This window comes from Rhincodon typus, chromosome 5 (assembly GCF_021869965.1).
Source record: "Rhincodon typus isolate 14 chromosome 5, sRhiTyp1.1, whole genome shotgun sequence".
NCBI lineage: Eukaryota > Metazoa > Chordata > Chondrichthyes > Orectolobiformes > Rhincodontidae > Rhincodon > Rhincodon typus.
The window spans coordinates 34,073,263-34,089,128 of record NC_063336.1 but is presented as its reverse complement, the minus strand read 5'-3'; the positions used below and the strand labels follow the sequence as shown (position 1 = coordinate 34,089,128).

Here is a 15,866-nt window from a genome sequence, read left to right as displayed (position 1 = left end):
AATACAAAGGTCCTGCTCATTATGCTTTGCTCACCAGTAATACATTTTTGTGCAAATAATCAAACGTAACATTACCTCAAGAATTAAAACCATCAACAATACTGTGACTTATGAAATTGTGATAAACACAAATGGAAAAAGATGTTGATTTCTACAAATGAGTGATATTAATGGTAGTCATTCTTCCCTAAAGATCACATCCATGTGTGTATTTATAGTAGGTACTGGTGGACCTCTTGTGACTTTGCTTATGACAAATTGAAGGATATACTGACTTACAATGACAGAATATATTAGAGAAGTTCATCTCCAGTACTATTTTCCTGAACAAGTAAAATCTCCTTACATAACTCATTCCTCTGGCTAAATTAGATAGTTACCAATTTTTTACTTGCGTGTATTTTCCCTTTTATCAGATTGCCTGTTCCACCTTCACCCTAATGAGACCTAATGATTTTACATGGCTCTTGTGTATGTTCCTTTAATGACAATCTACTCAATTTCAGCATCTCATCAAATTGCTTTAGCCACATATACAGACCTGAATTAGAAAGGATAGTTGAGGAATATAATTGTCTATTTTGTAGCAGTTCTTTGTTCCCGATTCCCAGGGAATAAGTAACTAAAGCGACTGGATTTGTTCACAGTAACGCTATCAGCCCAATATTTGAGCACATTAGCGTGGTCAACTGAACAGGAAAGATATTGCTTAAAAGAGTAACATGTTACCAAAGCTTTTGTCTTGCATTCATTGGGACAAATAGGAGAAGGCTAAATTTCAAGCAATCTCAACAATTCAAATTGCAGGAGAAATAGGTACCAAGTGGTTGGTAAGTTGATCCAGTTTGCCAACTAATCAGCACCCTTTTCTCCTGTCACATAAATGACTATGATTGTTTAAAATGTGTTATTTTTGTGGTTGGCCTGCTGAGTGCAAGATGAAAAGCTTTGCAAAGTATGAAGACTTGCACTTGGGTAAGAAGAATCAAAAGGCATCTTAAATGGTGAGAGATTCCAAAAAAAGTGCAGAATGGCTGTTTTGTGCATGATACACAAAAAGGCATGCAGGTGCAAAAAATGGGATTTTGGTCTCTATTGCTAGGGGGTTGGAGTTTAAGAACGGGGAAGTCTTGTTACAACTGTATAGGGCGTTGGTGTGACTGCATCCAGAAGAAGGTGCACAGTTTTGCTTCCTGTATTTAAGAACTGGAATTGGATTGGTTCTGCACTAAAAAGGTGACTAAAATTATTTAAGCCAGTCGGAAGAATGTGCCGTCTTTGCCTCCTGTATGTCAGACTGGGTTTGCTAAAAGCAACACATCAAACTATTACATTTAAAAATATAAACATATAGACGTGATTGGCAAAGAACTAGTTCCCAGTGATTGCATTTCCTTCAGAGTTACCATGTTGACGACAGACTGGAATTTAACAAAATGTAAACCTGTCCCCAACACTTGTGTGATTCAACGGTTCAATTTCAAGTAGATCTCTTGGCAAATTTGATTCACATTTAACAGGATTTAAATGCAATACTGACATAAAAGCAACCAAAATTGAAATGCTGCAACAAGAATTGTAATAAAAAGCATTTCCCAAAACTATGATCATTTTAACAGTCACATTGCTGTTTGTAATTGTTTTCAAAGGAGTATGAATTTCATCCTTTCAATGGCACATAAAATACATTCCTAAAATTGTCTAAGGCGTGTTTCTCTTAGAAGCAGCTATTAGATTAAGATAAAGTTACAAAGAATTACAGTACAAAGTTTCAGGGCAATTTATACGAGATAAAACATTTTATGAAATGAATCTCCCAGAAAAGGCCCTGTGATGGTATCATCCCTGATCTTAAAAATCAATAAAAAACTTTAACTGACTTTTAAAAAAAAAGTGTTTTCACATATGACTGGCCTCTAAAAGAGAGCCATTCTTTTGCACAGAACCGAATTCATGGCACTATCTCAATGCTCCTAAATTAACCAGTGATTGTATCCCAGATAGGCATACATAATCAATGCAGAAAATATTTTAAAATTGTTTGTCATACTATTCAAAATCTGGGACCAATTTGAATAGACAATTCTCTATGTATTCACATATACAAAAATTGTTCACTACACAGAACAGCTCAAGTCCATTCCCATGTAGAAATAGATTGTTCAAAAGATACATTTTCTTTTTCATCACTAAATATTCCTTCTAAATTATTATTTAGCTCAGTTAATATCAAGTTGCTCCTTTGCCCTTTCAAGAAGGCAGATGAGTAGCTTGTATTGTAATGTTCCAGCAACTTTCAGATGGCAGTCCAAATTTGGTTAAAATATTTAGTTTTCTTCTGCTTCCATCTCTTCCCTTAACATAGATAACGTCAACAGTTCCAAATTCAGCATCTTCCCCTGCCCCCCCCACCCTCATCCACAAATACAACATTAACATTTGGAGGGGATTAACATTTTAACCACATCCTTCCTCCCACTGAGGTCAATGCTCAAATGTGCAGTCCTGTCAGGATGCAGCAACGTTCTTTTCCTCTGTCCACAATACATAGTGGGAACAGAGCTTCCAGTAATAAACTTCCAACGTTAAACTTCAAGCACTGGAACATCAACATTTATATCTCCCCTTGCATACAAAGACAAGATGAAAACTTTATTTTTCCTGGTCATAACACCAGCTAAATAGAAGCCAAGAGTAAAGTCACCTGCTATATAGAAGTACAGATCTCATTTGGGAACATTGTTTTCAATTAACATTGGGGTTAAATCATTATTGCATTTATGATTAATAAAAGAAAGTTTTAAAAAACTTTATCCAGAAGTCTAATTTAAAAGCACTTCCTATGAACAATTTTTGGACCAAACTCATAATAGTCTTCTTGGCTGATCCAGGCATAGTCAATGACAGACGAACTTGCCAGGGCAGCACCTCCACTCCACACTGTGAAGTCCCGGTTTGCTGGGCTTGTAATGTGTACATACTTTGACAGATCCAGGGGCAACATGGAAGAGGTTTCTTTTTGTACTCTTGCTCCTAATCCAGACAACATTGTGTTTCCACCTTTAAGAAAGTAAACATAATTAAAATACCATTTTTATAGCAACAGTAACTCCATTTTAAGCGTCCTTTAACCCTAACCCTGACTCAAATAACTTTTTTTCCTTCTCAAAACAAATTTGTAACACACTGGCTGAGGTCTTGACTGGAATTAGCAAGCTACCCAAGCCAGGAACCTGGAATGTTTCCGAGCCTTGGAACAGTTACTCATTTGAAAACAGTAACTTCATATCCCAATAGGGAAAAAAAAAGCCTTGAAAACTCTTTTAATTGTACTTTTACAACAAAACACTACTTTTACTGACACCACAAAAACAACCAAGCACATATTCAAAGTGAGAGATATGGAAGAAGATTATGTGAAAGAATCATCAGACTAGAGTGAAAAAATACTCTTGAAAGTGCCCTTCTTTTTGAGTTGCCCAGTTATTCAATTGATTTCACCTATTCTTTCAACTGTAATCACATCTCACAATATGTTATCATGGAATCACAGAACAGAATCAACAAGCCATTCAGCCCATTGGCCCCACATCGACCCTCCAACGAGCATTCCACCCAGAATTAACCCCCCTACCCTATCCCCATAACCCTGCATTTCCCAGGCCACCTAACCTGCACATCTTTGGACTGTGGGAGGAAACCCACGCAGATAGAAGGAGAAAGTGCAAACTCCGCACAGTCACCTGAGGGTGGAATCGAACCCAGGACCCTCGTGCTGTGAGGCAGCAGTGCTGACCACTGAGCCATCACGCCATCCCTTATCAGTAAAGCTAAGCATGTCAATATTCCATATTTGCATTTAAAAGAAGTTAGATTAGGGCAGTACTACGGTAGTACGTAGAGTTATTTCTACATAACCTCAACATAGTAACAGATTTTAAGAAAGTAGTCACACATGAGCCTCCCCCTTACAAATCTTTCCATCTCCTGCTTTTCAATATCTGCGCAGGAGAGGGTAAAGGTTCTTGTTGGAGGTCGTGAGGGCATTTTGGGTGATGAAAGGTTGTATGCACACAATCAAAGGGACCCTTTGACACTGCAAACAATTTCAACTCAGAGGAAGTGGGCGGTCTGGGAATGAAAAGTAACATATAAAGAGCCCAAAGACAGCTGGTAGTCAAGAGAGATGCACTGCTATGGAAGCATAGAACAGGAAGTCGGAGGGAGAATCAAATACACAAAGCACAGAAATAGCAAGGACAAGAAAGCCATGGGCGGGAAGCACAGCTGTAAAAATACAGAAGCAGCGTTGGGAACCCCAGCTGTGAGATATCATTAAGGAAGTGCCCCAGGCAGTTAGGGAAATAAGCAAATGACTAAGTACAGGTATTGAAGGACAGGGGTAGGAGCTCAGGAAATTTAAAGAGCAAAATAAGCTGGCAGGAGGCACAGAGTTTTCTGAATGGATTTTATGAAAGTGTTTGTCAAGATGCCACAAGTGGCAGCTTGGATAAAATAACTGGCTTAAAGACACAGAAAATACAAGTTATGGTAAATATGAGATAACAAGGTGTAGAGCTGGATGAACACAGCAGGCCAAGCAGCATCAGAGGAGCAGGAAAGCTGACGTTTCGGGTCTAGATCCTTGTTCAGAAAAAGGGTCCAGATCCGAAATGTCAGCTTTCCTGCTCCTCTGATGTTGCATCCAGCTCTACACCTTGTAATCTCAGATTCTCCAGCATCGGCAATTCCTACTATCTCAGTTATGGTAAATGGTTGTTTTTCAGAATACAGAATGGTAGACAGAGGTGTTCCCCAAGGATTTATTTATTTGATTTATTTAAATGATGGATACCAGAATACAGAATAAAAGTTCAACACTTGTCAATAATTCTGAACATGAATATATAGAAAACAGTGACAACGGAACCATTTAACTGCAACAACACACTAATAGCTAGCAGAATGGATGAACAAGTGGCAGATATAATTTAATACAGAGAAGTATGAAGTGATGCATTTTGGCATCTGCAGTATTTTGCTTTTGTTATAGAATAATGAGTATTCCACGACAGAACATGAGGGTTTTTTTCGATCATTTCAATAAGTTGATAAATCAGTTACTATCTGGGAAAAATAACTTCTGCAACCACCTTTAACCTACTGGAATGTTTCACAACATCCGTTTGTACAAAACCTAGCACTATCAGGAGATTCTTTTCCCAAATACATTATGATGGTCATAAAATCTTAGAACGTGACAACAACATTCAGTGGAGTAGACCGACATTTCAACCTAAAAGTTCAATCAAGCCCACTTTCAGACTGTCCATAAAGTTATTGCTCACCATCGCACAGTAATAGAAACAAGGCTGGCAAAGGCAATGATACCACAAGCTGCTGAAAAGTTATAACAAAAAAAAATCATCCATGCCATTTTAGGATATATAGTTTAAGTTCCAGTTTATTTTGGAGTAGAAGGCCTGTCAGTTTACCTGAGAGAACAATATTTCCAACAAAGTTTTGTCTCAGGTCTACATCACAGAGAATAATGGCACGGAGAAGACTCTCATGAATTCCATAGTGATCTCTTCCAATCACCTCTGGTTTAAACAAGACCTCTGGAGCTCTGGAAATTTTGAAAAATGATACAATTAGTTTTTAAAATGGTCACAGTACACAGTCACCAAGCTGCCTAATTGTGACCCGGCATCAGGAAAGGGGGCGGGGGGAATGTGCTAAAAGCCAAAAGACACAGGAACAGAAGTAGGCCATTCAGCCCATTCAGTCCTGCATTTCCTCCATGACCTTAACTGATTCAAAACCTATTTCAGCCTTGAATATACCGAATGGCCCAGCCTTGACAACCTTCTACAGTTTAAAAAAAAAATCCACAGATTCACCACATACTGACAGGAGAAATTCCTCCTCTTTTCTGTTTTAAATGGGCAACCCCTTAGTCTGAGATTATGGCTCCAGTCCTGACTCTCCCACAAACTACACCCCTGTCCTTGCTTACGATACCCCATACCCTCTTTCCTGCAACCTCCATCCTACCCTCACTCACTTTCATCTGGGAGTTGCAAGAAGTTCCTGGGCCTGTGCTGAGTGCAGTGCTACCAGCAGCCACTGTTCCCACTGGCAGTGCCAATATCTAATTCACCAGCAGCTCTCAGAGGGTTGGGTTATGCTGCTGGAAGTCTCAATCATAGGGAGGCTCAACATCAGTCATTTAAGTACCTGAAGGGCACCCCCAATGGAACTGAGGGTTTTCACCATTGGTTCTCCAGCCCGTGGGTGCCACACCCACTTACCCAACAAAATCCAGCCCCTCCTTTTCCCTCTCAGGTGGATGTAAAAGATCAATGTCATTATTTTGAAGTAGAGCAGGGACATTATCCCTCATATTTAGACCAACAGTTATTCCACAAATAATCACCCTGGAAACAGATGGTTTGACCATTTTCACGGTGCTAATTATGGGAGCTTGCTGGGCAGAAATAGGCTGCACTTTTTCCTACTTCAAAAAAGTAACTCAATGGCTTTATTCAGTGAACAGCAAACTTCTCATTCATAAATAATCCTGGTTACCTTGCGATTCAGTGACAATGCCTCACTCTTGCTTTGAACTTTTTGCAGGTATTCTGCATGCAAATGGACAGTCACCTTAATTGCCTTTATGTTAAACTACAGAATCAGGACGCTATACTTCTCAGTCACTCCCAGGTGGCTGTGCCTAATCTGATGGGAGGTTCACAGATGAAGGTAAAGTTGCCATAGTTCCAGAGAACCATAGAGCTACTCCCTCATCAGACAGTCTTCAAAATCATAATAGCAGGAATGGACTGTATATTCCTGATTCCATCTGTTATCTCTGATGATTCTTCTTTGCTCAATCCGAGCACACCTTTGTTGTGCGAGCATAATGCTTTATGGCATCATTTGTCTCTAGATTTTGATGACTTCGATGCTCCAAATGGCTACGGATGGTTAAAAAAGATCTGACCTGATGCTGCAATGTTATGAGCTTCAGATAGTGCACTGTCAACAATGTCCAGATGTCAAGAACAAAAATGCACGAAACAATACCACATACACGTTCTGCTACATCTAATAGAATAAGCTCCATATCTCTGTTATCATGGAGCCTAAAAGTGGTACCAGAGGGGAAAAAAAGAACTTACCTCATTCAAAACCTTTCAGGTCATTTGGCCATTTGATGGCAGAAGGTAATTTACAAACTATTGGAAAAGACTCGTTTGAAATAAAATTGCAGTCTAGGTGCAGGAATGAAAGATGGCTTTAAAAAATTGCCTGTTTGCTTTGGAAAATGCTATCTTCCAATTTACTGCAATTGTAGCAGGCATAGTGCACAAAAATTAATTGAGATTATGCTTGACTGAGTAAAACAAAACATAGTTTTCTGCTAAAGATAGTTATAGCACCACAATTTAAAAATCACTAGTGTCATTAGAAAAAAACTGTTACTCATTTGCATTAACATTATAAAGTTGTTAATTATTTTCCCCCTTACAATCTAATCAGTGTGCAACTTCCTTTCAATTAAACCTACATTATATAAAATATGATTAGACTGTTTTTCAAACATAGGCCTGAAATTGAATTGGTCTCCTAGCTTCCACGTCAATGTGAATTTTCCCCAGACTAGGTAATTTTAAGTTTTGGACAAAAACCTGCTCTGGTCTGATCAGTTAAAACTGCATTCAGTTACTGGTCAGAGAGGTGTTGGTGAGGGATTATAAAACTGGGGTTGGTTAGCTCAGTTGGATGGATGGCTGGTTTGTGATGCAGTGATACCAACAAATACGTTCAGTTCCCACATTGGCTGAGATCACCATGAGGATTCCATCTTCTTGACCTCACCTGAGACGCAGTGACCCTCAGGCCAAATTCATCACCAGTTATCTCTCTCCCTCTCTAATGACAGAGTGGCACTATGGTGATTTTATCTGTACCTATAGAACTGGAAGCAAGTGTGGTGTACAGTGCCCACCATTTAAAAATCATTAATATAGTTACAAAGAACACTTATCCATCTGCATTGTATTTCTACTTGGATTAGAGGCTGTTATTTCTCCTCAATGCCTTAAATGTTATTTCTCCAGCTGTACAGTTTGATCAACAGCAAGCAACTTGCAGGTAATGAAGTGTGGAGCTGGAGGAACACAGCAGGCCAGGCAGTATCAGAGAAGCGGGAAAGTTAACGTTTCAGATTTCTGAAGAAGGGTCCCAACCAGAAACGTCAACTCTCCTGCTCCTCTGATGCTGCCTGACCTGCTGTGTTCATCCAGCTCCACACTGTTATCTCTGACTCCAGCATCTGCAGTTCTTGCTATCTCTAAACAACTTGTGGAGATTGACAGCATGAGGCATTAATCACTCAAGGAATTATAGGGATTTTACATCCATATTACAGCACTGCCTTGTGGTACTGGCCATCATCAAGTTCATACATGATAGCCAGAGTTGTGTGTGGCGGGTGGTTGGTGGAGGTTGGGGGGGCTAGTGGGGAGTTGGGGGATTGTGGGGGGTGGGGGGGGGTGTCTTGCCCACTGTTTGGAGATCCGGTAATTCCATGGTGGAGGCTGATGCAAGTGTGCTTCAGACATCAGGCCATTCCTAAAACTGTCAGGAACTGCCACTCACCCAAAGGCCAGCAACTCCTCATGGAGCAGGCGCAGTGTTAGAGGCACAGCACCAATCGGAGGTTGAGAATTGTGAACTGACCCCAGGCCACAGGACAGTGAAGGCAGGATTGGGGTTGCTGAGGAGGAGAGACAGGAGTCTGGTAAAACATAAGGGGAGGGGTTGGCTTCAAGTGTTTGCTTCAGCTGAACACAGTGCACCTGATGGAGTAATTTCTCTTCAACTATGCATCAACTGGCTCCGTAAAAGAGCCCCTTCAGATCCCACCACTACTGCCAGACAAAGCTACGTCAGTCCCTGCTGTCCACTAACTTAAAAAGGGAGGGATTTTCCCACCACCAGGAGACTGACACAGGACTTCTCAAATAATTTTATTGTCCTGTTTTCATGGTTTAAACTGCAGTAGGCAGCATAAAATCCTCCACAATCACACTGCCACAACTGATAGAGATTTCCCATCCAGGGTTTTAAGAAAATACTCGCAATTATTATAAAAAGCTAAGACTTGTCAGGTTTCGGATGTAGTGTAACACAGAATCACAGCCTCGTTGTTGCTGCCCTATTACATGTCACTAAATACAGAGGATCAACGTATGTTCAGAATGGTGCAAAAGCCAGATCAAAAACTGCTTTGAAACCAGTCAAAAATCTGAAGCTTTGAGGCTTTAAAACAAATATGAAACCATGATCATCGAGTTGTGGATGGAAGTACTCATCAATAATCATGTTAAAATGAAATTGCACACAACTGATTGATTCCATCTTCAAAGGAAATGTTGCTCATCATCTTTTCAATAAGGTTTTTCAATGAATTTAATAGAAAGTAGGAGCAAATTGACTTTGATGTAAAATTCATCATGCAGAACACTAACATATTCTATTATGTGGGAATGTTTGAAGATGGGAAGGTGGAAACAGGCAATTATAATCTGCATTACATGATCAATCACAGTTCTTGTTTTGGAGGTGTGAATAAGGGTAGCTATACAGTTTTTAAATGCATATTCAAACTGGATTCAAATTCATAACATTAGTATCAAAGCCTCAGAATAACAGAGCATCCAGTTCTTTGGATGGAAACAAAGATCCAAATGAATAGACCAACACCCTGCGTCTGTGATATGGGTGTCACAATACAGGTAGAGGTGGCTTTGCAGGTGTCCTGGACAGCTGATTAAAAAAGTGGTTAGGTCCTGACACCAGAAACTTTCTTGGAGCACTGCAGGTTCTCTCTCTTCAAGTGTTTATTCAATCCCTCACAATGAATCGGACTCACACCACGTGCATTTCAAATCCTAACCATTTGCTGTATCGACAAGGAAGTTTCCATTATATGTCACTCATGGGCTCAATGCCTGTCCTTTGTCCCCTTGCTGCTAGCACAAAGGCACCATTGTAGTTGGAAATCTAAAAGTATATAGAGCGATTAACTGAGCAAGAGAAAGGACAAAATTGTGGCAAATAGATATTTCAGCACAGGTAAAGCATGAGATCATCCATGCTGGATTGATGACTTTTTTCTATACAAAAGATGAAAAGAGAGAAGCAGTGGAAACCGAAGGAGATTTGGGAGTTCCTGGACATAGATCATTAAAGTGTCATGGACTGGTAGTCGAAATAATGTAACAGATTAATGGAATGTTGATTTTGTACAATAAATGCTAGTTATGGTTCTGAATATGAGCTAAAACAAATCCCCAACCCCTATGTGCTTTGTGTTTGTGGTGAAACGCCTCTTATTTCTTCTCCTTGCTAAGACCATTTACTGGATTGAGGTCTAGAGTAGTAGAAAGCTAATAAACCTCAGATGATTTCAGCGGCTTTCTTTCTCTACGTTTCCGAAGAATGTGCACAGAGAAGACAACATGTTTAGCATTTTACAGATATGAGTCCAGATTATAGCTGGCCACACCAGCAATGAGATGACTGGTATATTAGGAACATGACAATTCATAGTTCCTAGACACATGGGATCCAAATAATCTTTGATCTATTTCCCTACTTTGACATCATATCACAATGCTACAAATAGCAGAGGTACTTTACCTGAACCTCTCATTGCCAATTGTAATTATTTGTCCATCAGGCAATGTGTAGTTCAGTTCTCCACAATTTTCTAAGTGGCCCAGTTCTCTTTCATAGTCTTCGGCAACATAACAGTGCTTCTCTTTGATATCTCGGACAATTTCCTGTTCTGCTGAAGTATTAAATGAATAACCCCTTTCCTTCAACAGCTGCAGAATCAGAAAAGATTTTGCAATTAATTTTATTCAAAGTTAAACATCAAACTGCCAGGAGAACAAAAGCTTCGATAAATACAATACAATCTCAATACTTAAATGCCATTCACTCCCAGTGTAGATGCATAGTAGTATGAACATGTTCGTGATATAAAACCAGAATTAAAAAAACATTTCTCAATATGGCATTGTGGTGCAGAGAAGCACTTCAAGAAACATTGCTAGGTCCCTCCTGGCAGCATTACCATTTACATTTGCACCTAGTGGCAATGAGAAGACTCAGCACTCTGTGAAAATCCAGTGAGTACACGAAGTGTCTCAACTTTCCTAAAGTCAAGTAGGACCTTAAAAAGTAATGACCTCAGGATTACCACCAGACCTATGTGCTAGTCAGAGTAGAGATAACAAGCTATAATCGATTGTATGTGTGGCTGGAAAGGCAGTACAAGGGGGAAACATTTCAGATACCTGGGACTTTGGGACCGGTTCTGGGAGAGGTGGGACCTGTACAAACTAGACGGGTTACACCAGGGCAGGACAAGGACTGACGTCCTAAGGCAAGTATGTGTTAGTGTGGTTTAGGTGGATTTAGAATGGCAGAGGAGTGGGAACCCGAGCAGGGTGACAAGGGAAAGAGAAACAATGACAGTAATAAAAGAAAAAACAGTAAACTGCAAAAATGGTAATCAGGGTAATCAAAGGCAAGAGACAAACAGGGCCACAGTACAAACAGAAGTTAGGATCATTAAAAATAGTAAAAAGGGCAAATCTAAAGGGTTTGCATCTAAATGCATGAAGTATTCGAATGGAGCAGGTGAATTAACGACAAATTTGAGGTAAATGGTTATTATCTCATAGCCATTATGGAGACACAGTTGCAGGGCTATCAGAACTGGGAATTTGATCTTTCAGAAAGACTGCAGGGAAGGAAAAAGTGGTGGGGTAGCATTGTTAAAAAGAGATGAAATGACGACAATTGTGAGAGGCTCAGGTGATGCAAGATCCATTTAGGTGGAGATAAATAACAACAAGGGAAAGACAACACTGGGAGCTACACCATAGGAAAGGGTATAAATCAACAAATAATAGGAGTATGTAAAAAGAATAGAGCAAAAATCATGGGGACTAGAATCTTCATGGCAATTGGGTCAATCAAGTTGGAAAAGGTAGCTATCACAATGAATAATAGAGTGCGTTCATGATAGTTTCCTAGAGCAGTGTGTCATGGAGCCAACTAGGGATCTGGTAATGGGTAATGAGACAAGTTTAATAAATCTCATAGGAAGCAATGATCATTATATGGTAGAATTTAATATTCAGTTTGTGTGAGAGAAACAACCATGTTTAAATTAAATAATGGGAATTATTATGAAATGAGGATAGAGTTAGCTACAGTGGACAAGACAGATAGATTAGCAGGAAGGACAAGCAAGCGAGCAGTGGCAGACATTTGAGAAGGTAATCCATGACTCTCAGCAAAAACATATCCTAGTTAGGAGGAAAGATTCGAAGGAGAGGGATAAATCAAAAATGGCTAACAAAGGAAATTAAGAAGATATATTTGAATGAAAAAGCATGTAAGATATAAATCAGTGATAGCCCTGAAGACTGGGATACATTCAGAGTCCAGCAAAGGAGGACTAACAAGGTAATAGAGAGAAAACAAACTATGAGGACAAGCTCACATGGAGTATAAAAACTAACAATAAGAGCTTTTTTAAATATATAAATAGGAGAGATAGGTCAAAGTGAATTTAGCCACCTGAGAATTTTTTTTTAAAAAATTTATTCATAGGGCAAGGGCATCGCTGGCTAGGCAGCATTTATTGCCCATCCCAAATTGCCCAGAGGGCAGTTAAGTGTCAACCATATTGCTATGGGTCTGGAGTCACATGTAGGCCAGACCAGGTAATGATGGCAGTTTCCTTCCCTAAAGGACATTAGTGAACCAGATGGATTTTTCCAACAATTAACATCATTAGACTCGTAATTCCAGATATTTATTGAATTCAAATTCCACCATCTGCCACGGTGGGATTTGAACCCGGGTGCCCAGAATATTATCTGGGTCTCTGGATTGACAGTCCAGCAATAATACCACTAGGCTATTGCCTCCCCTGAATTTGGGGAGACAGTTGTGGACAAGGAAATGACAGAAGACTTAAAAAGATATTTAGCATCTGTCTTTATGGTGGAAAATACTCTGTGTACTCAGCGGCTTACTATATTCCCTACTCACACAACCGTGTTGCCAAATTCAGTTCTAACTCCATTTACAAATTTGCTGATGACACCACTGTAGTGGGTCAGATCTCAAACAATGACAAGACAGGAAGCAGATAGATAGCTTAGTGGTATGGTATAAAGACAACAATCTCTCCCTCAGTGTCAGTAAAGCGAAGGAGCTGGTCATCTACTTCAGGGAGCAAAGTGGAGAACAACGTTGGCCCGGTCACATTTATTGCCATTCCCAAGTGTCCTTGAGAAGCTGGGGGTTATCACCATCACAACTTTCAAACAACATGACTCCATTAGTACAGTGGCTGCATTACAATCAGCTCTAAAGCACTTTGCGCTGTCTTGAGGATTTGGTAAGGTAACAGATAGGCTGAAAGGTTTTAAATTATATTTCAAGAAGGTCACTCATCACTTACAAATCTGACTACGAAATGAAAAGGATTTCACATGAACAAAGCTGTGATGAAGAATTGTGGGAAGAAACATTAATACAGGAATAGGCCATTCAGCCCCTTATGCCAGTTCAATAATAAAGTTATATCATGACTCATCTGTATCTTACAAATGTGTGTTTCTGGAATGTAAGAATAGTCACATGTCTGAGTATCCTTATGGAGCTCCCATCCAAACTGCCAGATTTTATCTATTTTAAAATAAACATTTCACACACCTTTCCAAGATATTCTGTGAGATCTCGACCAGCCAAATTTAGACGTTGTATGGCATGAGGCAGGCTATACCCTTCATAGACTGGTACAGTGTGTGTAACCCCATCTCCAGAGTCCAAGGTTATACCTGTAATTTGAAAGAAAAGGTAATGCAAAGAGTGCATAAAATGTAGTCATTCTTGAAGCAGAACATTTCAGAACATTACTGAGCTACCCAAAGTCTTTGGTACTTTTATTACCATGAAAGACAAATCGATAAATTCAAGTTGTCGCTGTTGAGCTGTCAAAACTCTGACTGCATAACCAAGGAAAATTGAAAAAAATTATTCAAATAGTGGATGTCTCCCAATGAAATAACACTTCACACACATCATTCCCAACTCTTCATCCTGCAAATAGCCTTCCCTATGTTGACTTCATGCATGTGCTGTGTAGCATTGCCAGAAGATATGCTAATATTGACATCACACAAACGTCATCCCTCTTAAATAAGCCCATGAAGAAACACAACACACTTATATACCTGTTGTTCTCCCAGAAGAATAAAGTGCTAAGACAGCTTGCATTGCCACATAAGAGAAAGGCACATTAAAAACTTCAAACATGATCTCAACCATTCGCTCTCTGTTCCGGTGTGGGTTCATGGCTGCTTCGGTCAGGAAAATTGGGTGATCTTCTGGTTCAATGCGGAGTTGGTGATAAAATGTATGATGCCAGATCTGAAATAAATTAACTCATCATTAATACTTTATTCCTTTCATCAAACCATAGTCACTAAAATACTCTCTAGCATTAACATGGCTCTATGTCAACACTCTCACCTCTGAATCAAAGTGCGTCAAGTTCAATTCCTGTTATGAATTTGGAAGCTTAATCTAGGCTGATGACTTTTGTTGTAGTACAGACAGAATGCTGCATCATTGCAGTTTCTGCTTTTTGGATGAGGTATTAGATTGTGGCTTAGTTCAACATGTAAATGATTTTTGATGTTTTTCAAATAGAACAGGGTATCCTCCCTAACACTGGGTCGATATTTACCCCTCAACTAATAATTGGTTTTAACTCACTGGATGTTTGTCATCTACAGACATTTCATTAGGCCTCATAACAATAACTTCAATATCTGTGAAGCACTTATGAATATCCACAAGGATGCATATTATATAAATACATCCTTTTTTGCCTTTGGGCCTGGAATGAGAGCAAAGGCACACATCTATCACTCATTCTTAATTGCCCTGAAGAGGTAATGTTGGACCTTTTCCTTGAATGCCTTAGATTTTTGTGGTGATGATGAGCCCACAATGAAGCTAGGTAAGAAGTTGCAAGTTACCGACCCAGCGACAGTGAAGGATTGACAGGACTGACCAAGTCAGGACGCTGTCCATCTTGTAAGGGATCACAGTGTTCCTGCAAATCTCCAGCTCTTGCCCTTCTCAGATTTGGATAGAACGGGATGGAGTGAGAATGTCAATGCCAAAAGAGCAAAAATACATTTGCACAGTGCTGAAGTTTGATCACTGTCTAAAACATGTTCATAAAAAAGATATGGAATTGGTATGAATACTTTCTAAACACCAATAAAATAAGTTTTTGTCCTTTGTGTAAAATTATGTTAATCGAGGATATCACCAAGTTCTAGAGTAGTTCAGTGCCAGGGTTTGATTCTGTACAATTACCTTATTTTAGGATAGACAGAGTTACATTGAATCACATAGAACTTACAGCACAGAGGTAGACCATCCAGACCAACTAGTGAATGCTGGTACTTATGCACTCAAGCCTTTTCTCACTCTACATCATCTAACTTTACTGGATTTGATGAAGATTGTTTCATCTTAAATTGAAAAGGTGAATCTAAGAAAGAAAATCTGTAAATCATGAGATACAAACCAGTTCTTAGAAAGTTTGTGGTTTGGAAAGTAATGCAGGACTGAAGAAAGAGAGATGAACAGTTTGAAACAACAAGGTGCAGGGCTGGATGAACACAGCAGGCCAAGCAGCATCATAGGAGCAGAGAGGCTGACGTTTCGGGCCTAGACCCTTCATCAGA

The 15,866-nt window shown here is 39.5% G+C and overlaps 1 protein-coding gene across 3 annotated transcripts in view; it reads right to left on the bottom strand.

Moving 5' to 3' along the window:
* Positions 1–2,451: 2,451 nt before the first annotated feature.
* Positions 2,452–15,866, bottom strand: part of LOC109910803 — a 97,019-nt gene continuing 83,604 nt past the window's right edge. For all 3 annotated transcript variants that reach the window (XM_048596537.1, XM_048596538.1, XM_020510049.2), the window contains 5 exons: positions 14,337–14,532; positions 13,816–13,940; positions 10,714–10,901; positions 5,496–5,629; positions 2,452–3,060 (listed from right to left, as the gene is read on the bottom strand). In XM_048596537.1, coding sequence (XP_048452494.1) covers positions 2,828–3,060; positions 5,496–5,629; positions 10,714–10,901; positions 13,816–13,940; positions 14,337–14,532 — 876 coding nt within the window. In that variant the 3' untranslated portion in view covers positions 2,452–2,827. The remainder of the gene's footprint in view (positions 3,061–5,495; positions 5,630–10,713; positions 10,902–13,815; positions 13,941–14,336; positions 14,533–15,866) is intronic.